At 36.3% G+C, this 25,894-nt stretch overlaps 1 protein-coding gene and 1 pseudogene across 4 annotated transcripts in view; both read right to left on the bottom strand.

Moving 5' to 3' along the window:
* Window positions 1-25,894, bottom strand: part of Arhgap32 (Rho GTPase activating protein 32) — a 203,565-nt gene that overhangs the window by 30,306 nt on the left and 147,365 nt on the right. For all 4 annotated transcript variants that reach the window (XM_005378544.2, XM_013511093.1, XM_005378546.2 and 1 more), the window contains one exon: window positions 16,540-16,689. In XM_005378544.2, the coding sequence (XP_005378601.1) occupies window positions 16,540-16,689 (150 nt within the window). The remainder of the gene's footprint in view (window positions 1-16,539; window positions 16,690-25,894) is intronic.
* LOC102015937 lies at window positions 7,606-8,723 on the bottom strand (annotated as a pseudogene).

The following is a 25,894-nucleotide window of genomic DNA, read 5'->3' on the forward strand; positions in this document are numbered from 1 at the left end:
CATATATCACTGTGGTATGATGTTTTTAATTCTTCTGGGAAAATACCCAGAAGGGGAATAGCTGGGTTAAATGGGACTTCTAATCCTAGTTTTGTGAGGAATCTCCAACCTGATTTCCACAGTGGTTTCACTGATCTACACTCCCACCAGCAGAGTACGGTTCTTTTTCCCCACAGCCTCTCTAGTACTTCTTATTGGTGGATTTCTTAATGATAGCCACTCTCTCTGGGATGAGATGGAATTGCAGTGCTGTTTTAATTTGCATTTCTCGAATGACTAATGATGTTGAACATTTTTTCATGTATTTATTCACCATTAGTATTTCTTCATCAGAGGAGTGTGTATTCATCACAGATGCCCATTTTTGGATTGGGTCTTTCAATTTTGGGAATCTGATTTTTTTCATTTCTTTATATGTTCCAGACAGAAGTCCTTTGTCTGAGGGGCATTTGGCTAAATTTTTTTCCCCAACTCCTGGGTTTTCTTTTTACACTGTTGGTGATTTCTTTTCATGTGCAAAAACATTCAATAAGATGAGATCCCAGCTGTTGATTCTTTGAAGTATATGCTGTACAGTTTGGTTTCTGTTCATGAACTCTCTGCCTACTCCTATGTCTTCAAGATTTTTACCTACTTTCTCTTCCACTAGATCTAGCGTTTCTGTTTTAATATTTAGATTTTTGACCCATTTTGATTTTAGTTTAGTGCATGGTGATAGACATGGGTTTAACTTTAGTCTTTGGCAGGTAAAAAATCAGTTTTTCCAGCACCATTTGTTAAAGGGGCTATCTTTCTTCTAGTGAACATGTTTGCCTCCTTTGTCAAAGATAAGGTGTCTGAGTGTGTTTGTAGTTCTGTCTGCATCTTCTAATCTGTTCCATTGATCTTCAGGTCTGTTTTATGCCAGTACCATGCTGATTTTATTACAATAGCTTTATAATATAATTTCAAGTCAGGAATTGTGATGCTTCCTGCCTTTCCTTTGTTGCCCAGGATTGCTTTTGCTATTCTGGGTTTCTTATGGTTCCAGATGAATATTAGGAATGTTTTCTTTAGATCTGTGAGGTATACTAACAGTATTTTGATTGGCACTGCATTGAATCTGTATAACAATTTTGTGAGTATGCCATTTTCACAAGGTTGGTTCTTCCTATCCATGAGCAAGGAATATCTTTCCATTTTGTGAAATCTTCTTTCTTTTTTCAGAGTACTGTAATTTTCACTTTATAGATGTTTAACTTCTTTTGTTAGGTTGATTCTTAGGTATTTCAATGTTTTAGATGCTATTGTGAAAAGTGTGGTTTCCCTAATTTCTGTCTTAGTATGTTTGTTGTTTGTGTACAGGAATGCCATTGATTTTTGAGTGCTGAATTAGTATCCAGCTACCCTACTAAATTTGATTATTAAATCTGTAAGCCTTTTGGTGGAGTTTTGGGGTCTTCTATATGGTAACATGTCACCTATGAATAATGATAATTTCATGTCTTCCTTTCCTATCCTTATTCCTTTTATTTCTCTCTTGTCTAATTGCTCTAGCTAATATTTCCAGAATTATATTGAATAGGAGTGATAACAGTGGACATCCTTGTCTTGTTCCAGATTTTAAAGTGAAAGATTTAAATTTTGTTCATTTAGTATGATGTTGGCCACCAGTCTGTCATAGATGGCTCTTATCAGAGCACAGTAAGGATCACCTATTCCTATTTTCTGTACGGTTTTTATCATGAATGAGTACTGGACTTTATCAAAAGCTTTTTCTTTGAGATGGTCATGTGATTTTCCTCTTTGGCTCTATTGATATGGTGTATTACATCAATTGATTTGCATATATTGAACCATCTCTGCATTGTTGGGCTGAGTCCTACTTGGTCAGGGTGTATAATCTTCTTGATGATTTGTTGCATTCTGTTTGCTAGTGTTTTGCTCAGAATTTTTGTGTCTATATTCATCAGGGAGACTGATCTGTAGTTCTCTTTTTTGGTTGGGTCTTTCTCTGGTTTTGGTATCAAGATAATACTTGCCTCTAGAAATGAGCTGGGGAGAATTCTTCCCTTTCAATTTCATTATGGAGTTTGAGAAGAATCGGCGTTAAATATTCTCTAAATTTCTTGTATAATTCAGTGGTGAATCCATCAGGACCTGGGCTTTTCTTCATTGGCAAGTTTGTTATTACATTTTCAATTTCACTTGCTGATACTGAGTTATTCACCATGTTTATATATTCTTCATTCAGCTTTGGTAATTTGTAGCATCTAGAAATCTGTCCATTTCCTCTGTTTTCCTTTCTATGAGAGTAAAGATTTTCAAAGTAGGTATTGACGATGTTGTGAATTTCTACAGGATCTGTAGTGATTTCATCCTTTTCATTCCTTGTTGCTTTTATTTCAGTTTTTTTCTTTCCTTTTTTTGATAAGCAATTTTATTTATTCTTTCAAAGAACCAACTCTTTCATTCATTAATTCTTTGTACTTTTTGTCTCCATTGTGTTAATTTCTGCTCTGAGATTTATAACTTCCTGCCTGGTCTTGACTTGCTCTTGTTTTTCTACAAGCTTGAGGTGCAGCATAAGATTGTTTATTTGTGCTCATTCTATTTTCTTGATGTGGGAATTCATTGCTATAAATTTCCCTGTCAGGACTGCTTTCACTGTGTCCCACAGATTCCTATAAGTTGTATCTACATTTTTATTTGATTATAAACATTGTTTAATTTCTTTGATTTCACCTGTGACCCATTGGTTGTTCAGGAGGATATTATTTAAATCCATGTGCTTATGGAGTTTTTGTGATTTATATGGGCTAGTATATGGTCTACTTAGCGAATGTCCTATGTGCAGCTGAGAAGAATGTCTATTCTGATGCTATTAGGTGGAACACTCTGTAAAGGTCTACAAAGTCCATTTGTTCCCAGGTTTGGTTTACTTCTGTTATTTCTTCACTGATTTTCTATCTAGTTGATCTATCTCTTTGTGACAATGGCATGTTCCTGACCCCTGTTATGATTGTGTTGCTGCTTATTTCATCTTTCATGTCTGTTAAAATTTATATAGTTGGGTGCTCTTCTATTTGGTGCACAGATGTTTATGATTGTTATCTCTTCCTCTTGAAATTTTCCCCTCACAAGTATGTAATGACCTTCTTTATCTCTTTTGATCATTCCTGGTTTGAAGTTCACATTGTCTGCAAACAGAATAGCTATACCCACTTTCTTCTGGGTTCCTGTTGCGTGGAATACTGTTTTCTGTCATTTCATTTTCAGTTTACAAATTTCGTTTTGAGTTAAATGTGGTTTTTGTATACAGCACACTGTTGGATTTTGTTTCTTGATCCACTCTGCCAGGCTGTTTCTTTTGATTGGTGGAATCGAGACCATTTACACTGATGGTTATAACTGGTATGTATTGGCTTATCTCTGTCATGTTATTTTCCTGCTGTTGGTGCCTCCTTTTTCCCTGTTTAACTGTTTGCTCTGCTTGGTGGTTCCTTTCTGTTCTTGAAGTTGTAGTCTTTTTCATCTCTTTCTAGAATATCTTTTAATACTCTTTGTAGGGTTGGTTTGGTATTCATGAATTTCTTTAGTTGTTCTTTATTGTGGAAATATTTTATTTCCCCATTAATTTTGAAGGATAGTTTTGCAGGATACATCAGTCTGGGTTGGAAGTTGTTTTCTTTCAGGACCTGTAATACTTCACTCAAAGCTCTTCTTGACTTGATGGTTTGTGTTGAAAAATCTGCCATGATTCTGATGGGCTTTACTTTATAGGTGATCTGTTTCTTTTCTCTAATAGCTTTTAATATTCTGGTTTTTTGTTGAATTTCTGGGATCTGATCACTGTATGTCTCGGTGTAGATATATTTTGGCTGTGGCTAATTGGAGTTCTGAATGCCTCACTTACCTGTATGTCCAATTCTTTTTCCATGCTTTGGAAATTTTCTGCTATTACTTCTCCAAAGAGTCTTTTTTTACTGTCATTTGTGTTGACATATGCTGTTTCTTTGACACGTATTAATCTTACATTGCTTTTCTTTGCTTCACCTTTCAGGTGTTGAATTGTTATTTCCTGGTTTGTTATTTTTAAGAGAGTCTTCCTTGGGGCTGGGGATTTAGCTCAGCGGCAAAGCGCCTGCCTGGCAAGCGCAAGGTCGTGAGTTCGGTTCCCAGTACCGGAGAAAAACCAAAAAAAAAAAAAAAAAAGAGAGAGTCTTCCTTTCATGGTCATTATCAGCAATGTTGTCTTCAAGGTCTGAAAGTCTATCTTCAGCTTTGTTCAAGCAGGTTTGCTAGCCTTCAGTCTAAGTTTTAGTTTCCTGCATATCTGTCTGAATCTGTTTCATACATTCTAGTTCTTTCCTATATTGTTCATTCAACATTTCTATCATTTTTCTATGCTCCTCTATTTTCTTATCTATGTCTTCTTTAGATGTGCTAAGCAATTCTTTCATTGTTGGTCATCTCTATTTTTACCTGAGAGATTATTTCTGATATGATGTCTTCTATGGCCTGATGGAGTTGTTTCTTCACTTCAGTTACTATCATTTCAGAAATTTCAGGTGTACGACTTCCAAGCTCTTCTGTGTCAGTGTCTCCTGGACTTGTTCTGGGTGGGATGAAGGCCTGAGATTGCATTTTGCTCCTTCATTTTGTCATTTTTGAAGATCCAGAGGTTCCCTGGACCTCAGCCTCACTCCCACGATGATGTGGGAATGGTGAGGCAAGGACCTGATTGTCCCCAGTGCTCAGCATGGCTCTCATGATTGTGTGTGTGAGCAGGGTGCAGTCGCCGATGCTCCCGAAGCTCTCCAGGTTCAGCTTGGCTCCCACGCAGGGTTCCTGAAAGTTGTCCAGGTTTCAGCCTCACTTCTTTAAGGGTGTAGGAGTGGGTGGGTCATGGTCACTGAGGCTCCAGACACTGCCAGGTACCCAGCCCTGTTCACATGCCAGTGGGTGGTAGGTGAGGGTGAGTGCGCAGTCACCGAGGGTGCTGAAGCTATCTGAGGTTCAGCTCGGCTCCTCCAAGGGTGGGGGTGGTGAGCAGTGGCCCCCAAAGCCCCTGAAGTTGTCCAGAGTTCTGCCTGGCTCACATGCTGGAGGTGGAGGGACAGGGGCAGCTCACCAGGTTTCCTGAAGCTGTTTGGGGCTCAGCCCAGCTTCTGCAAGGGTGCCAGGTGGGGGAGAGGATGGGTTATTGTCACCAAGGCTTCAGATGGTGCCTGGGACCCAACCCAGTTTCCACACCAGTGGGGGAGGATGAGGGTGCAGTCACAGAGCCTGATGAAGCTCTCCAAGGTTGAGCTTGGCTCCCTCAACTGTGTTTTCTGTCTCTAAAAACATTCTGTACTTCTAGTAACAGAAAAGAGATATGTCTGTGTAGTGGAAATGAAGGTAGGCAGAATTGTTGGGTGTTTCTGTGGAGTGGCTTTGGTGAGAGGTAATGTAAGTATAAAGCATCTTTAGAAGAGTTTGGGTTCTATTTACATTATTACTCCCTATTTACATAAGACATGATAAACTCATGTCTTGTGTTTCTATTCTATAAACCAGAAGTACAATAATAAAACTAGAGCTTAAAAAATTTCTATCCCCTATTTCAAAAGAAATATATTTAGAGACTACTGGGATCATTGACACAGTTAAAAATGAAAGGAATGTGAGACTTTTTTTTTTAAGATGCTTCTCATTATTTATACTCAAAATTAGCTTGCTAACCCAACTAAAGCACATAAAAGACTGGTCTTGGAAGAAACCTCTTGAAGCACCAGGTTTTATTTATTTATTTATTTATTTTTGTTTTTTTTCCAGGACCAGGAATAGAACTCACGACCTTGCACTTGCCAGATAGGCACTGTGCCACTGAGCTAAATCCCCAGCCCTTTTATTTCTATATCATGCTGTCCTAAAGTACATTATAAAATTTTCATAAAAATAAGCTCCCACCTATAAAAAATATTACTTTCACTAAATTCTTACATTCCTTAAGTCAAATCTGCTTATATTCTCCTGAATAATAATGAAAAATTTGAAAATACAGTAAATTAAGGGTTTTTCCTTACAGATATAATACTTGCTAGAAAACATCTGAATGGCTGCTTCCTTTTCCTCCTCCTCCTCTTCCTCTTCTTCTTTTTTTTATGATTACTAACTGGTTTTAGTTATTTATTTTTATTAGTACATGTTTGCAGTACATAATGCTTCTATTCCTGGTGTCAAGGTGGTACATGTACATAACACATGTTAATTATTTTTTTAATTCCCCTCCACTCCCTCCAGCTCACCCTCCATCTCTTGATCCTTCCCATTTGGGAAGATCTACTCATTTTGTGCCCCCTAAGTAAGGGTTAAATGTCTACAAAAAATCACCTAATAAGATTTAATAAATAAACTGCATAATAACTGCTTATAATTTTAAGCAGGATAAATAGCTAGAAAAAATGAACAAAAAGCAGAACAAAACCTTTAAAAGAAAAATCAGAAACTGAAGAACAGTACTAAAGATAAAAAAAGATCTAATTTCTTTTTTTCATTACTATGTAGAAAAGCAATAGGACTTGTTTCAAAAGGCACCTGATTAGCACCCTCCTGCCCACAACCATCCAATGAACCAATGAAATACAGATAAGATGAGGCCCCAGTCAAAATAACATCAGAAATGCCCAACATGGCTCCTCATGCATTCCAAATGATGTTTTTACTTAACATTCTTATTTTTTTTACCATGATCACAAGACAATGTGGAAATATTTATATTAAAAGTGATGATTCGTAACATTAGAATTGTGGCTTTAAAGTGGGAAATAAGTATCTCAAGAATTGAGTCCAGATTTTCTTGACACTTCCCATTTCGTTTCAGTCCTTTCCCCTTCCTTCACTCACTCAGTAACCATATATTGATTAAACCTCTTCTATCTTCCAGGCACCAAGAAGGCATTTTCAGACACAGATGAGAAAGACCAGGTTCCAGGAGAAAAACACAGGAATAAGTGTCACTTACAATGTGCATCATGATTCTTGGTTTGGAACATATGTGAGTACCTTAAGGGTTAATTTCAGGGGTGATTTGGACCTTCTTTCTTTCTACTGTCCTCAGATTATAAAATCCTTATAAATACATATGTTTTTTTTTTTTTTCCTATTTTAACATACCTTTAATCAAGAAGTAAAACATAAAGGCAAGAAGTATGTACAGGTAGGAAAAATGTACATTCACCAAACAAAATGCAGCATACTGAAGTGAAAACTCGAGCAATGCTTTGTAGTTGCCTGCATGTTTCCAGGGGACAGCAAGTCAATGCTTATCAGCCATCCTCAGAAGAGACAATTTTGATTAATATCAGACCTATCTGCCTCAGTCTGTTAAATCTATTAAACCCTGAAGGAAGGATAGTCTTCAGATATAAAGATATGCCTTTGATTAATAATTCTACCCTATTGCCATTCCAAGCATTAACAACTACACGGCACCTCTAGAAAGAGAGCACCTTTGAATTCTAGGAAGACACCCTTTCTCGGTATGGGTCCCCACCACCACTTCCCAGAGCCCCCCAGGAGGAGTCCAGTCGTAAAGGTGTCACCACTGGAGAAGCAAAGCCTTGGCGACATATTTTTTTTACTGTTTGAAGAGTTAGGGTCAATTACTTGTGACATAATTCCTGCTTGAAGATAATGAAATCTTACTAAAATTGACAGAAGCCTGAAGTCAGAGGGAGGGACTGGGGCTCTGCTACCTGCTGTGGACTCCCAGGGCTGATGGCTTACATTACCACTCTTTGAGCACCATCCTCTCCCTACCGACCGGCCCAAGGCACTCACAGAGGGGAAACTGAGGTCCACCCAGAGGCTCTGTAATGGTGGCAGAGGTGGGACTGTAGCATGGGGTGGGAAGAAATCAGCTCCATTTCAGCTCTGCTTTCAAACGTCTGCCTAGTCAGTGCTGCAGTCCTCACATCCCTGCATTTCTCTTGATGTTCATGATCAGCCTTCTGCCATAGTCTCTGTAGTGCACAGGCTTCACGTCCATCACAGTGGCCTTAATTCGAGACTCATCATTGTAGGTCTCCAGTTTGACCCTGATTTTGAATGTGAAAGATCGAAAGTTGGCATTCTGGAAAACTTCTTCAAATGCCTGCTCGTTCTTCTCTTTCAATTCCCCAAGATAAGCAGTGTTTTGTCCAAGGATAGCTTCAGCAGATTCCTGGAAACAAGTCACCCACTGATTCTCTTGAAAATCTGTGATATTTGCAGACAAGATCATGCGGTATTTGAAATTGGGAAATTCACGGTCACACTTTTCGCAGCGGTATAATCCATTCTGCTGGTCAATCACTTTTTTATTGCAATCCTGAGTTGGGCAGGCCTAGTATATACAGTTCTCTTTGCGAAGATACACCACTGTTGCCACAGAGCTGAAATAGTCCACCTTGTCGCCTTGGCGCAGGTTCTCTGACTTCACCTCGCATAAAGTTTTCCAGTTGGTGTTGCTCACTCATAGCCCCCCGCTCTTTAAATCAGAGATGGAAACACCACCTAAGGCTTGTCCTTCTGCGTCAGACCATCCACGAAGCTTATAGGCCTCTGGGATATCAGGATTCATGATGATAGTGCTTGAAGACAGCACAGAGAGGCTCCGTCCACCAAAATCAGAAACTCTGGCTCCTTTTATGGCCATCACAGGCTGTCTAGAACCATCAAATTTGTCAGCATCTTCTCCCTACAGAGTAGCAGTCACCACTTTCCCTGACATGTCCATCAAATAGATATTTCTCTTAGCAACTTCTCTGTTGTTAGACTTTACTATGATTTTAGTGGCATCTTCATAGTTCTTGCAGATCCCAATTATGTCTACAAGTGAGTCTTTAGACTTGTTCTCCAGATCACCAATTCCTATGAAATCAAACTTAACTGTAGGTAAATGACGATCACCTTCACAGGGCACCACAGAAGTCTCACTATTGAAGGTCATCTCATAGTCGTTTTTAACAGCAGAGAACTGTTTGTTAGCAACCTTCAGGGTGCCTTTTGTGAAATAATATACCTTGTTCACTTCAATGAGGGGGAAGAACTTGTCCACTTGATCATTGAAAGCAGTAGCTCTGATTTCGCCACTTTCATCCACGAGTTCTAGAGAGAAAAGCTTCCCTTCCCCTCGAGAATTGCTCCAGGTACGGATCTGACTTTTGTTGGTTACTTGAGCACAAATAGTCCACTTGGACTGGTACGGCGTGAGGCTGACAATGGGCACCACTTTGAACTGTGTTCCCCCAGAAGGGTGCAACAAGCATGGCCCTCCAGGTTTTCCAAATGTCTTTGAGGCACCATAAGCCTTGGGTACAGAGGAACCCACTCCTGAGCTCCCATTCTGTTGCTGGGGCCTGACAGTCGATGGGCTGGTTGCTGTGACTGGAGAAGGAAGTGCTTGTGGCTGCCCCTGTCCTTCATTGTAGGGCACTGGATTGCCAATCTTTACTCCAACTGTTTCAGCTGATTTCAAAACTTTCAACTCCATCAAAATAACTACTCTCCTTCCGTCTTTCAGAGTGTTAACAATAAAACGGTGAATCTGGCAAATACAGTTGCTGGCCAATTGTTCGGTCTCAACAAGAGAGTTCATCTGTGTTGCTAACATGAAAGAGGATAGAGTGTTTATTCCATCGCTCATAAGCAGTCGATAACGGGGTGGACTATTCCCTGTGGTAATGGGGCGGATGTTAATGACTTGGAGAATGGGTTTTATGGATGTCTCCCCCTGCTGCATTATAGCTGCAATGGCCCCCTCGCTCAGCTGGTAGGCCATGGCCACGCACCTCTGCCTCCCGTGCTCGCCATAAATACATATAAGTTTAAAAAGAAGGTCTCTTGCTGAAAGAAACAAATGACTTCAAAGCACCAAAATATGTCCAGAAAACAGTTTTTTCTTCCTGGGGTTTAAAATATTTTTACATTTTATAGAAAATATAATTTTATCTGCTTTCACCAAAGTTTTCTGTATTTTTATTAGCAATCTCATTTCAAACTTTTAAGGAAATTTTGTTTTAAATATGTGTAGCAAATAAAACAAGTCTTATGAAAACAGTGACAATGAAAACTGTTCCATTTGATCAGATTTTATAATTAGGGAATGTATGAACACTGAAATTAAACCTCTTAGATAACCTAAAAAAGGATGTATTGGCATCTTTCTTCACCTTTCATTCTGAGAATGGAAACATACCTGAAACTTGTAAAGTCCAACTAACACTTGCTGAATTGATGTTTCAAAGCTAATGAGCATGGTGGAACAACATGGAAAATGCTTGCTCGTATTAATGATCTCACCACAACAAGGTTGTGCAACAGTAAGGTACAAAAAGAAAAAAAAAAAACCAATAATAAAACATCCTAATTAAGGATGACCATGTAAATGACAAATTAACCACTTGTAAGTCCAATTATTTAAATATGAGATGACCAAAAATTAAAATTTAAGGAAGTTATTCAATACAAGAATTGACTGGTTGAAGTAACACCTGCCCTAGTGATGCTTGGGATAGTCAGTACAGAAACACACTGCCAGAGTTAACACTCAGGATACACTATTTAGTGGTTAATCTAGGCATAAAAATACATGGTAAGTAGAATATTAAAGAACCACTTCTATAGATATCTGTGATACAATGTTTAATGAACTCAATTATGAACACTATGATGCTGAAACTCTGTAAGATCATTCTGAGTGAACCCCAGCAGCAGGGACCACAACTTATGGAATAAAAAAAAAAACTGCCTTGTCAGGATCCTATGTGATTTCTTTCAACACTCTTCATTAGAAGAAACAGGTCAGGTTTGTCATTTGTTCCAACAGGGAGGTGCTCAAAAGTTTAGAAAGTGTAATAGGATAATCCCTGTGCAAAGTTTATTATTTCCCAGGAATACAACTCAAGAGAATGAGTCATTGAGCAAAACATTAATCTGATATGAGCTTCTTTCTCTGAAAAATTCAGTGGATAACATGTTTAGGGTAATGACACTGCAGTCATATGATTAACAACAGGTCCACACTGTGTCTGTGAGGGGAGTTCACTGTTGTACTAATATCACAGACCTGGACAGTACTGCCTACTCCACCCAGGGCCATATGGAGAGTCTACTGTGCTGTGGCTACAAACCTGCACAGCATGCAAGTGTAGCAGAGAACACAGGCAACTGTAACACAACAGCAGGCACTTACTACCTAAACACAGAGATGGTACAGTGAAAATATAGTATTAAAGATAAAAACAGTGAGCCTATATAGCTCCAGAACTGGGAGTTGCTCTGGCAAGTCAGCAGGCAGTGAGGGAACATGAACGCCCAGGTCACTACCGTACTACTTGAACATTGTAAACTGCACTTATTATTAAGATACTTTAATAATAAATTAATCTTAGCTTGCTGTAACTTTTTACTTTATAAACTTTAATTTTTAAAACCTTTTTGACTTTCATAATAACTTAGCTAAGAACACAAACACATCATACAATTGTACAAAATTTCTTTTTATCTTTGTTCAATAAATTTTTTCTCTTTTAAATTTTTTTTTACCTTTTAAATACTTTTGTTAAAAATGCAGACATAAACACATCAGCCTTGGCTTCCACAGGGTGATGATAACAATGTTAGTCTTCCTCCAGTTCCAACAACTAACTGGTTCCTCAAGATTCCCATCTAGGTGCTCCTCAATGCCATCCTCATCCATTTCAAGTGAAATTATTGACCATTTCAGCCACAGCCTTGCTGGTTTTTGCAATCTCCTCATCCTCGTTGGATCCTCAGGATAAAGCTCTCCAGTGACTTCTTCCAGGTGCCCATATATTCCTTGGTGAAAATCACCCCACCTCCAGCAAGTTCTTACTGCAATTATAGATGTTTTGAACCTCCCAGAACTGCAATGGTGTCTTCTCAGTGTCTTCTTCTGTCACTGCAATCGTTTGACCAAATGCCCCTCACACACTAAACCTTAAACACTGCTACTACTCCTTTATCCACTGGCTGGAGAGGTGATGTTTAGAGGGAGCAGCACCACTTTGTTATCAGGGTGGAATTATCAACAAGAGGATGTACATTTGTAGTAACATTAAGTAACATCTTCAAAGATAAGCTATTCTCCAAACAGTACCTCTCTATTTGGCTGCCACAGATATTCAGGAGAGCATCTTGGAAGAGTAACTGGGTCATTCATGACTTTTTACTGCCCCTGTTCCACAGAGGCAGTGTGTGTTTATTCATGTGCTTGACACCCTGGATCCTCACTGTGCTAGGTCACCACAGGTTTCAATTTGCAACATTCTCGTAAGCAAGACTGTTTTCCTATCCTTACAAGCCTTGAAATCTGGCACTGATTTGGCCTCCAAATGAATCAAAGTCCTTTCAAGCATCCATTTCCAGAACAGGGATGCTTCTTCCATAGTGAATTACAGTCAGCTTACCTAGATTTTCCAGAAATTCTTCAGCAGATTTTACATCAGAACTCACTGAACTACTGTCTTTCACGTTATGTAACAAATAATGATTCTTTAATCACTTCAACTTGTCAGAGCTAGGAGTAAACCAACACTGTAGTGAGGTGGATCCTTTTCTTTCAGTACTAAAAACACAACCACACTATTTGCTTTGACTGTGATCATCATCGTGCCAAGAGGTATATGCTTCTGTGCCTGGTCTTCAATCCAGATTACTAAATTCTTCCTTATCTGATACAAGCTCTTTTGGAATTTTTGTTAGTTTGCTGTCTTCACTGAATCAGACCCTCTAACAGCTTCCATCACTTTGTTCCTCTTTAAATTATAGGTACGGCGGAATGGGACATGCCTGACTGGCATGCTATAACCACTATCCACCCTTCAGAATCCTTTATTACTTTTAATTTTGTTTCCATGTCAATCAGTGTGGCCTCTCACTGATGACTTATCAGTGGCTTTTGTTTACTTTGAAGCCAAGAACAAAACAACACATGACTGAATGAAGCAAAGAGTATGACACAATCAAGAGACACTGAATATGAGATGTATGAGGTTGCTGCCAGCATAACATAGGAAGTGGTATGCTGTTTTACAGTGAATTTTTTTTAATAAGTAGGAAAACATTCTTAAAAATAGCAAAAAGTAAATACATAAACATTTATACTGCCACTTATATCATTAAGTATCATGTCCATAATTATAATTGTATGTGCTATACTTTTACACAATTGTTAGGTGAGTAGATCTGTTTACACCAACATCACCAACACATAAGTAATGTGTTGTACTAGACTTTTTTTTTTTTTTGCTGGTGCTGGGGACTGAATCCAGGGCTTTATGCACAGTAATTAGTGTTCTATAACTGAGCTACACTCTCACCCCTGAGCTAGTTTTTGAAGCCCACACTATAGAAGGCAATAGGAATATTTCAGCTGAATTATAATTTTATAGAATGAATGTCCTATAAGTGGTCCATTGTTGACTGAAACAGTAGTATGTGATACATTTTAAAGCTTAAAGTAAAACAGAATACTTATAAGGTACACACATGACATATCTTCCTTTATTTTACAAATATCTTTTGCCTTTCTCTTTACAATTAATGCATATAATTCTTTCACATGATTATTCTAATAGAGATTTTAAAATATTGTATATAGTATATATTTATTTCTAATTCTTTTATTTAGACTTCAAAATAGTCAGTCTCCATTTATGTATGTGTAAATATATATAGAGACAGATATATGATATAACTAGGTATAAGACTACATATAATATATGCGAAGTTTAAAACTTTGAAAAGGGCATTCCTTACATTCTTATTAAAGACAAATAATTTTGATATTAAAAATTCATTTTCTTTAAAATTTCAGTTAATAAACATCAATAGTTTCTCTCTTCTAACAGATTTAGTCTTCATTTAAATATGTAAATGGTATATTTCACACAAATATTCCTTTTTCACCATCCCTGATGAAATGGAAAATTATTTTAATATGACAACTAGAATATATCTACCTCAGCCTTCAAAGTTTCAGGCTCTTATGGATTAGCAAATTTTAATTACATGCTAATGGGATACGTTAATTTTTGTTTTTCTAATTATTTAAGTACAGAATTTCTTTGCTGAACAGACTATCAACAGAGAATTTTATCTTTGAAGACTATTAAATTCATTTCTAATATTCTTTTTTCTTTTTAATTGAAAAAGCAAGAAATTAATGGGAAAAAAATCACAGAAATTCTAGTATCCAGTACTTTACCACAATTATATTAATTTTATGTATTCCCTATGTATTCATACTTTTAAAAAGTTACAATTCCCATTCATGAATATAATATTTTCAAATTTCTCACTGTACTAAAATTTATAATTTTAATAGGCCTGTAATGTATAAATTCCCTCAAAAATTGAATATTCAACTATTTTTGGCTCTAATGAACACTTTTGGCTCTATTCAATTAAAATATTAGGATAAATCTCTAAGAAGGGAAGTGGTAGGAGAACTATAAAGTCTATTATGCCCCTTGCTATAAAGTTCCAAAATGTTTTCCAAAAAGGTTACATTAATTCTGAGCTGTATGAAACCAACAATTTTTAGCTATTGATAAAAATGACTACTATCTTTAATGGCACTGGACATAACTTAGAAAAACTGCTTTTCTATTTTAATGTTTACCAATGAAAAAGAGTACCTCAAAACTGCCTTAAGAACACTTCTATGATTACAAATGAGAGCTTCTGTATTTTGTTTACTATCACCCTGTGACAATCTCTTCTCTTTATTCTTTAATTTAGGAATTTAAATTAGTATATGTCCTGCCAAAGCAAGCACACTTTGGGATTTATATTAAAAGTCTGAATGATATTCTCATATATTATATTATTTCATCATAACCAAGTGCCGGAGATATAGCTCAGTAGCATAAGCACCTGCCTGGCAAGTGCAAGGTCCTGAGTTCGATCCCTTGTACCAAAAACAAACAAACAAATATCCATAAAAAGGATTTTCCCTATTATATGGTATCTCCCTTCAACACTTGGCAATCTTCATTACATGAAAAGTGTGTATGTGAAGCCACCTCTTTCCTTATATTTGTTTAAATCTGAGAAAGCTAGTATTTGTCTTTTACTTCCAAACAAGATCAATTCATATTGGTAATTCCATACATTTAAAACAGTTAACTCTCTACATATCTAGAGGGATTTCTGGTGTCATGAAGTGGGAATTAATTTTCTTCAAAACTGCATTTTAATTATCTCTATATTATTATTATATATAAACAGACTTGTTCATAACATGACTTGAAAGCCATAATTTCCTGACTGATAGTAATAAATATTTCTGACTATCCTAAGCTATCTCATTCATATTTCATTCTTGGCACAAAGCTCTTCTTTAGTTTTGAATGCTGCTCCAATATGTGGTAAAGCTAGATACTTCCCATATTATCTGTATTTTTTTTCCCCCCACAATGACTATTCTATTGTATATTTCAACTACTTGCAAAAATAATCCTCAGAGTTTCCAAGGGTTGTTTGTTTTGTTTTGTTTTGTTTTTTTTCAGGAAACTATATTAAGTTGATATTAATTTGGGAATAACACTTGCTTAAAATAATATGTTCCTTACTCTCACAAACACAGTATACTTTGCATTAAATTCATATAATAAGTCCATGAGAAATCTTTTAAACAATGAGTAGTAAGGTCTCAATTTGCACACAATATTATAGAAGGTATTTACCACTGGTTTCCATCAGTAGTTATCTAAAAAGCCAAAATGAGTCTTTCCCATCAGAATTTAGAATCTCAAAAAAAAAAATAGAATCTCATAAATCATTTATTCTGACGTGGCAGAAAACTCCTTAATATTCCAGTATCCCTAAAGCAGATAGTACAGAAAATGCTATTTTAAAATATCAAAAGAAAACATTTTCCCTTCCCTCTACCAATCCATTCCTTCCATCCACTTATTCAATCACTAAATTCTTAATTCAGAATTTAACTTAGAAAATAAACATTCCTTAGCTGTACATGGTGGCACATGACTATACTTTCAGTGTTGCAGAGGCTCAGACGGAATGATCACAAATTTGAGCCCAGCTTGGACAACCTAGTGATATTCTGTGTCAAAAAACAACAAACAGAAATAAAAGCAAAAATATTTAAATGGGATTGGAGATACACAGCTCATTGTGAAGGTCCTGGTTTCAATTCCCAGTACCACCACCACCACCACCACCACCACAAAAAAAAAAAAAAAAATCAAATGAAGGGAGGAAAACCAGCTAACGAAGGTATCTGGACAGATAAAAGAAACAATGCAAAGTGAGTAACAGTGCTGCTGTGTTCTCTGTGTGTTCAGGGTGCTCTTCCTACACAGACCACATGCCACGGTATATTTTCACTCCCACCTCTACCCAGAACCTGAGAAATCTCAGAATGTATTATAAAACTGAAACAAAACAGGTACCACTTGCCAGTTTTCTTCACAACTGGTTCTAAAAATCCAACAGGGAGAGCTCAGAAGCTGATTGTTATAAGCTTAAAAATTTTACTTTTACCTTCAAAACCAGAATTGAGAAGATGCTCCCCAAGGTCACAACCAAACACCCTCTCTTTCAAGATCCCCCGCTGCTTTAGCTTCTGTTTTGTTGGACGAGACTTCATGAATGTTCGTAAAAAAGTAATAAGCTTGCCGTGCTTCTTAGACACTAAAAAAAATAATAATGAGAAAATACCTCAGTTGTAGTAAGAGATTATATTTTACTTTTTATGACCAAAAAAGAAAAAAAACCCACCACCCCAGACATCTCAACAGGCTAACTGCAAGATAATTTATAACAAATATACTTTATAAATTGTAGGAAAATATCAACAGAAATTTGCCTAACATTGCATTATAAAAACTTCATAATTTTGTATTTTCTTCTAAAGTAAGCCTCTGATTTTACACAATGGTATTATGAGAAAACTTAAGTGTTGAACCAATGCCTCTCAAATCAAGCTTGCTAAACCAGCTATCTCACTAATGTATATTAAAGGATGCTACAGGATACAAGAAGGGTTCGAGTTTTACTCTTAATGTATCATTTTGGAAATTTTTAAAAGAGGTAAGACTTAAATCTTAAAAGAAAATAAATTCTTTCCCTTTCCTATCATCTATTGTACGTTTTGAGTTTTACCTAGTCTTTCAGGTTCCTACACCAAGGAGATAATATGATGTTTACCCTTCTGGGTCCGATTTATTTCACTTATGAGTATGGTCTCTAGTTACATCCATTTACCTACAAAAGCCTCAAGATTATCTTTAACAGCTGAGTAATACTCCATTGTACAAAAACACCACATCTTTTTTATCCATTCCTCAGTAGATGGGCATCTGAGTTGTTTCCAAGATTTAGCTATAATAAATTGTGCTGCTATAAACATGGGTGCTCAAAGAAAGGAACGACTGGGATGAAGGAAAGAAGAAAAAAGAAAGAAGGAAGGCAAAATATAAATACATATATGAATAGCTGCAATAATTGTATTGCTGATGTCTAATGGTGTATTGAAATGAACAGTTAATGATTATAATTTTTTATGTTCTGATCGATTGTGCATGCTTGTGTTTGGTGGTCTGAGCAACTGACTTGAAGGTAATAATATGCAATGGAGGGGCTGGGGATTTAGCTCAGCGGCAAAGCGCCTGCCTGGCAAGCACAAGGTCGTGAGTTCGGTTCCCAGTACCGGAGAAAAACAAAACAAAAAAAACAAAAAAAAACCAAATATGCAATGGAAGTACAATGGTGAACTCCTACCATCTTGTCTAGTGAAACTCTGTATTATGTCTACTGTTTTATTGAAGAATTATTTTCTTATTCCCTATAATGGTTTGAGCAATCTTTCATTTTTACATCTGGTAATCTGAGCAATGCAGTTGAGGATAATGATATGTAATATAACCACTGTTGATTCGTCTTATTTTGTCTTGAGACTCTGTATCACTTTGAATGTTCTTGCTGTGCTTTGTTTATGTTTATGATACTGGTATGCTGCTACTGTTCTATTTCTTTGTTTATTCGTTTCTCATTTACTACTCTCTTTAAAATAAAAAAAAGTATAGCTAGTTTGCATTTCTAGACAATTTCTAAAATACTGTTCTTAATGATTACTGTAATTTTATGAGTACACTGGGTAAAAAACCCTCCTTCACATTTTATAAAGACAATCTCACGTCAGCCTAACAGCTATATAAATACAAAACCATACAAACATCAAGCTACTATTAAAATTCATCTACATTATATTAAGTCAGTCACCTTAAACTCTTTGTAGATCAAGCAAAATACAAGTAAATAAATAATTAAAATATTTCCACTAACTGATATATTAGAAAGACAACAGTGAAAGAATTAAGAGCAAACAAATGCCAGGAAAAATAATTTGCTGAGAAGGCAGCCTACAGAGATAATTACTCTAAAAGTCAACACAAATTCCATAAGCTCTGCTATTAGCTACCAGATGGAAGACCATGCCATTTGGCAGCAATTCTACACAATTTGGAGATGATTCCTGGAGCCCTACTGAACCCTACTGTAGATTCTTAAAGAAATCCATGGTGGCTCCTGAGGGAACTCTGTGCACTAAGAACAACCCATGGCCCACAAGAGCTGCTAAACGTGGGGCTCCAGACCAGATGAGGTATTTGCTATTCACTTCTTTCCATTCTTGCAGACAACACATCCTTTCCCCAGACTGCATGAGAGTGACCAGCCATTCTTGTTGTACTATGACTGAGGTTCCCTGAGACATACATGAAACTCAGAAAAGTCCCAAGCAAACTGCAATAGAGCAGTCACTCTACATTGCACACAGATTAAATAAGAAATTTACTCTTTTCCCATACCAGTTGTTTGAAGTTAACAGTTAGAATCCTTCCAATAATCTTGACACCATCTTAGACTGCTCTGAAACCCTGGGTAAATTATGATCTCTCTTGTATCTAAAATCCCTTGCTGTAAAGTTAAATGATGTACCTTCATAGTTATAAGTGAGACATTTATAGCACACTCAGTTAACTTCAGAGTCTGTCACATATATTGTAATACTGAGCTGGTATGAAGTTTCTTCTGCAGTATTTGCTAACAGCTTGTCTATCAACAATCTTCGTTGAAGAACAGCCACTAAATCATTTCTATTCATCACTTTCAAACGTTTTCCACATGAACTTCAAAAAAAGTTTTAATAAGATTTCCCTCCAAAATGATGAAGTTTGATTTGTGGCAATTTAAGACTATTTCATAATTTGGAATTTCATTTTTTACAATATTCAATAATTCTACTTGAAAACAGGCTATGCTATTTTTCTAAATGTTTTATCTTTTTCATAAAACTTTCTAGTTTTCTTTTTTAAAGGACACAGTCCACATATTTGTTAAAGATGTTACTGTTTATTTTTATTTTTTTACAGCTTTTGTAGAGTAATACCTTTCTTTAATTATGGTCACAACCAGTGCTTACAGATCTGCTAGAAAACAATTCCTTCATTTATAGCTCAAATCCATAATTCACTAGAAGAGCAACAAATTTGTTAGGATTTGAGTAGATTCCTTTGAATTTCATGGATGTGCTAATTCTAGCCATTTTCAGATAGTACTAATTTGTGATTTGTGTTTCAGATTTTATTAGTTAACCAGAACTTTTAATATTCATGTTAACAATGGGTATTCATATTCTAATGCTGAATTTGATGAAAATATCTATTGAGTCTAACAAATGCATGTGACGTACACGAAAAGCATTCTTCTGTCACATAATTTACAAGAATATTTCAAAAGAATGGGAATTGAAGTTTGAGTATTAATCATTCAGTAACAAACACCTAAGTGCCAACTGTATCTCAGAATCTGGTATCACAGAGTTTATTTAGGGGAGATAATGAACAATTAAACAGTAATACAGATTCAATCAGCATTTACTTTATACTTAGTTTGGAAAGTAACTGCGTAAGTGTTTATTAACCATTTTTCATAGCACTCTGTATGGAAAATACTATTAATTATCTTTCTTTTTAGATGAAGAAACGCTCACACACAAAGCGCTAAATTAACATGTTCAAGGTCATATAACCAGGATTCAAAATCAGGCCATTTGGCTCAAAGCCCAAGCTCAATCTCTCAGCTACTACTAGATGATACTGCCTAAATGAAAACAACAAGGTAATTATCAGATTGTTTTCAGTAGTTAATAAGGAAATAAATGGGTGAACTGATTGTGACTTGAGAGGGAAGAAACTCCATTACATAGGACGGTCAGTGACAGTGTTCCTGAGAAGGTCATACCTGAGCTAAAAGCCACGAGGTTGTAAATAAACTAGGAAGGCAGTTGTATAAACTGAGGTTAAAGAGGTAGGTGAGAGAAGGATTACAGGATGTATCAGAGAGTTTGGGTTTTATGCAGTGGGACCACACTATACTGTTTAAACACTTTAAAATGGTTACTTTAAAAATAACCCAGTAAGTGTATTATGTATCCAAAAAGAAGATAAAGGAGAAATTGGTTGAATAAGCTATTATATTCCCAAGAGGACTATTTTTGTTTCTAAATGATCTCTACCTACTGATATAGGGAAATCTTCTGGACACATTAAATTCTAAAAGTAAGATGGAGAACAGTATATTCAGCATATAAAAGGATCAGGAATATATAAATCATATATACACCAATTTATATATATAATATATATTTATACACCATATATATGTGTATGTGTATATATGTATACACACACACACACACAGAGCTAATTGTTGCAAAAATAACACTAAAAAGAGAAACAAGCAGCTAATACAATGAGTAAAATATATGGGAGGGGACAGGGTGAAGAGTAAAGATAGAAGTAAGATTTAACTCTGAGTATACCTTTAATATTGCTTGGCTTTTGAATTATATCAATGTTCTTTTTCTTTTTTTTTTCTTTTGAGGCAGAGTCTCACTGTGTAGCTCAGGCTGGCCTTGAGTTCACTATGCAACCCAGGCGGGCCTCAAACTCTCAGCAATCCTCCTGCCTCAGCCTCTTGAGGGCTGGGATTACAGGCATATACCACCATACCCAGCTCACTGTTCTTTCTATACAATCAAAAATAAATTTAAAACATTAAAAAAACAAATCCTAATACTGAAAAATATGTATCTTGTAATATTAGTAACATAGTTAAAAAAGAAATAGCTTTTAAATGATTCATAAACAGTAAACTGACTACGTGCTTAGTGGATATAGTCTAAGGATGAAAGAATGTCACTGAACTGTTTTACAACTGATAACAATACTGGTAGTGTTCATCTGAAACAATTTTACATGTACTGGGGGACAAAACAAAAATATTATTAGAAACAAAGTTTTCAATGTGAGAGAAAAGATACAATAATAAAATCAAATAAATTAATGGAAAGTCCCTGTAATGCTACCTTTCAGTTGGAAACATCAACATGAACTCACAATTAAAGTATACACTTCCCTAAACTCTTTCCATTGAGAAAGCTTAGCAACAATGATGTGTAAGTTACAATAAAGTCTCCTGGGCTCAGCTCTGGATTTCCAAACACTTCATACTGAAATAACCTGGACTCTTTGAAGAAACGCCCCCTCTTTGAAGAAAAGCCCACTTTGCAACAGTACGGGAAGCAAAGGGACGAATCCTTGTGGACCATGCCAAAGGGTCAAGGCAGCCAGAACCTCCTGTATAGATTTGGGGCAGTTAAAATACCATAAATAATAACTATATTTGACTATAAAACACCAAAGAAGTCCCCAAGTTCATAGCAACATTCCTCAAAAGGGAAGAAGGAAAGAAGTGACAATTTTCAGTAAAAGTGAAGCAAGAAATTAAAAAAACTGTGGTAGTTACATATTGAACTGGGCTCCTTGACAGAAAAGCAGAGATATTAATGTTTTACATCAATTAACAACATTATGACTTGAATTACTGACTAGAATTATACACTGATTTTCACAATGCATTGATAACTTGATGGAAACATGTTTATATTATGATCCTCCAACCAAACTCTCATATGCAATAAAATCCCATTTACCTGGCAGAGAACAGCCTATGTACAACTGGTTTCCAGGATATTAAGTTGCCTTAGTTCTGCTTATTGGTTTGGTAACTTTGGCTCAAGAAAGTTGGCTATCTTTCTCTACAACAGTAAAGACTGTTCACATTTATTTTTTCCTAAATAGTGACAGGAGACCCAATTCAGAGCTGCAATAAAGCACAAGATTAAGATGGTGGAGGATGCAAAACAAAAAAAAAAAAAAAAAAAAAAAAAAAAGAAAGGGTCTGGGGATTTAGCTCAGCGGCAAAAGTGCTTGCCTGGCAAGCGCAAGGTCGTGAGTTCGGTTCCCGGTACCGAAGAAAAACCAAAAAAAAAAAAAGATGGTGGAGGATGTTGCTAGCAAGGCTGTGCCCCATTTGGCACTCAAGGGGTCTGGCAAATACTGCTAATGTACAGGAGCCCCTTGCTTCTACCCCATGTCACCATCTTGCTCCCAATATCCTTCTAAAAACATTACTAAATAAATCAGAACTTCACATCCAAACTTGAATGAGAATGGGAGATGACAGTCTCTTCTTGCCAGTCTGTACCCCAATCTGACACTAAAATAACAGAGCTTGTGATCTGAACAACTAATTTGAGGACAACAATACGCAATAAAACAACCACTGGTAAATTCCTACCATCTTGTTTGGTGAAGCTCTGTATCATTTCTAATTTTTTTATTTTTTATTCTCTTTAATGGTTTGATCAATCTTGCATTCTTACATCTGGTAATCTGAGCAACTTCACTGAAGATAACAATAGGTAATATAACAACCACTGTTAATTCCTATCATTTTGTTTTGAAACCCTGTATAATTTTTATTGTTTTTGCTTTGTTTTGTTTTTGTCTATGTTGTTATTTTATTTTTTGTTCTTTTTGTAATAAAAAAAAAAATAACAGATATTTACCAATACACATAGCCTTTAGTGGTATCTAAGCTTTCAAAGGAAGATTAAACTGTGTTCTGCAGAGTTTTGGAGTTGATGCTATTAATATATTTGACACTCTCACTATGGTAAAGTAGTGGTGAGAGGCACTGGCATCCATGATTAAGTAATCACATTTCCACATATTACTTCACTGTATTGGGTATTTAAACTAATAAAATTCATTATACTTAGAATTGAAAATCTAGTCACAATTCCAAATACAAATATAAATATCTTGTCATACTAATTTTCTTCATTTTAAACTTCCTTTCCATTTTTTTGGCATTAAAGTGGCCAAAATGAACTTATTTTGGATGTGGGCACTGTCACCTCCCCCCACCACACACACCTTCCTATGCAATATTACCTGTTAATAACTTTTGAGAAGGAGAAGCTTCTACTGAGGAAGGTGAAGTTTGGTTTTAATAGTTAAGTGCTTAAAAACCCATTTCTGTTGAGAAACAGTGTAATGCAGAAGGAGAAAGGAAGCCGTGGGGGGTAAGGTCTACCAAGTATGCTGGGTTAGAGACAATAAATGATAACAATGGAATCTACAGATAAAATGTATCACAAATAAAGCACAAAATGGTACCTACACAAAAGCAAATCATATTATTTTCCTTGAGATGCAACTTGTGCCACAATACTAACTTCTTCCATATTATGGAGTCATCAGAGATCTTTTATCTGCAATCTTTTTATAAACCTCAGACAGACCCTACCAGACCAGTCTTTCTAGCAGTTACAAGCTTTCACAGTATGACACACAAGTGAGTATCTCCAATGCAGATCTTTATGATACCAATAAGCAGTTTATAGGGAGATACTAAAAACACACAGTTCTGTAAGCCACAGTGAACCTTGGCAGGGAGGTGGGACACTGGGGTTTTTAATTAAACAAGCAGAATATTTCTCAAACAATTCCAAAGTAGTCTTGCTTTCCCAGAATACATCCTCTCAAGGAGAGTTCTTCAAGTGGTTTCTCAAAAATCTTCTAGACTAACTTAAGACAAGTCCAGGCATGGATTAGTTTCTGAGGGTATAAAGGAAGATGGGCAGTGTTGAGATAATGGCCTTAGCATTAAGTTTGATCATGTGCATAAAGTTGTAAGAGCTGTAATACATTCAGAAAATCAAGAAGACAAAATGAGAAAGTAGTGGAGATATATAATACCTGTGGAGATTGTGCTCATTTTATTGAAGGTGTAATGACATATGAGCGTAATGTTTAGAATCCAGTGAATTTTCATACAATGTACACAATAGCCTGTCTTTTACTCGGTCTAAAACACAGACTGGATGACCACTTGGTAGAAATTCAATAGAGAGGAATACAAATATAAGCAACTGGGGTACATGATATTTATGGTTCTTAGTACTTCCCCAAATTCTATCATTCTGTTACTATTTCATGCTTTAAAATTTTATAGTAAAAGATCTTAATCTTACTTTGAAATTCTATAAACATTCCTTTAAAGTGTAACAATATCCTCAACAGTGAATACAAAGAGAGAATTTTCCTCTACACAAATGTTAAATTGATCAAGTGGACTAATGTTCTAAAAATTGTGCTCTTCAAAAGAAAATTAGGTAAATTTTGAGGAAACAACAACAACAAACTGTTGACACAAAAGTCCACTGAGCTGTGCTTAGTTTTAACCGTATTATTATTTTGAAAGCCACTGGCCTAATGTGTAGTTAGCTTTGTACTAACTTAAGTCTTGAGTAGTGGTTCAGGACAAGCTAATTGGAAAACATCATTACAAGAAGTAGGCCTGGGGTATGACTGTCCCAGAGAATAAGGAGCTAGGAAACAGATGGAAGTTATAGGAACCCAATGTAAGTACACTTACTTTGAAAAACCACTCAGTAATTTTATATGCACAAATGTTTGAAAGAATAACATGTTGGATATTATCTAGTTTTTTCAACCTTTAATATTCTGCCATATTATTTCACTGGATTTATATTCTCTTTTTAAATTAAAAAATAAAGTACCACAGGTATAGCTGAAGCTGTGTATCTCTCCCTAATCTTATTATCTCCATGCAGACCCTCTATCCTAAATTTAGTATTTATCATCCCCATTCATATTTTTATACTACGACTACATGAGTACAAAGCCATAAACAATGAATTATCATTCTGTGTGATTTTTTTAAATTCACAGAAATTGAATCATGCAATATCAAACTTTCTGAAACACTATGTATTTTGTTTTGTTTTGTTTTGTTTTTCCGGTACCGGGAATCGAACTCACGACCTTGTGCTTGCCAGGCAGGCGCTGTGCCACTGAGCTAAACCTCCAGCCTCTACATTATGTATTTGGAGATTTACCCATGGTACAGTATTTGTGCCTCAATATATTCATTTTAATTATGGTATTTCCTTTGTAAGTATACACTGCCATTTAAATTTCCAATCTCCTGCCGTTACATATAGTTTCCAAGGTTTTGTGTTTCAATTTTGTCTTGAGCAACCTAGTAAGTTGTTATGGTTTGTGTCTGGGTATCCCTCCAAAGCCTCATACAGTCATGGGGCAGGCTTTTAGAGTTTGATTGATTATGGGTGTGAGAGCTACACCCGCCCTGGGGTGGACAGTTTGCATACATAAGGGAAAGGAAGAGGCTGCTAGGGGCCATTCCTCCCTTGTGTGTTTGTTGCTTTTGCTATGTTCTGCCGCCATGAGCTCTAGCCCTCCACCATGTGCCACTCTGCCTTGTAACCTGCCAAGTATGGACTGAAACCTCCACAAACTGTAAGTGAAATATACCTTTCCTTCCTTAATCTTGGGCGTCAGGTATTTTGTCTCAGCAACAAGAGAAAAGTAACCAAGACATAAATGCTTCCCTGGGCACAAGTGAGAGGCCTTCCCTGGCACCCATGTTTAGGAAAACTGTT

Source organism: Chinchilla lanigera, unplaced genomic scaffold, assembly GCF_000276665.1.
Source record: "Chinchilla lanigera isolate Chin_1 unplaced genomic scaffold, ChiLan1.0 scaffold00011, whole genome shotgun sequence".
Classification (NCBI taxonomy): Eukaryota; Metazoa; Chordata; class Mammalia; order Rodentia; family Chinchillidae; genus Chinchilla; species Chinchilla lanigera.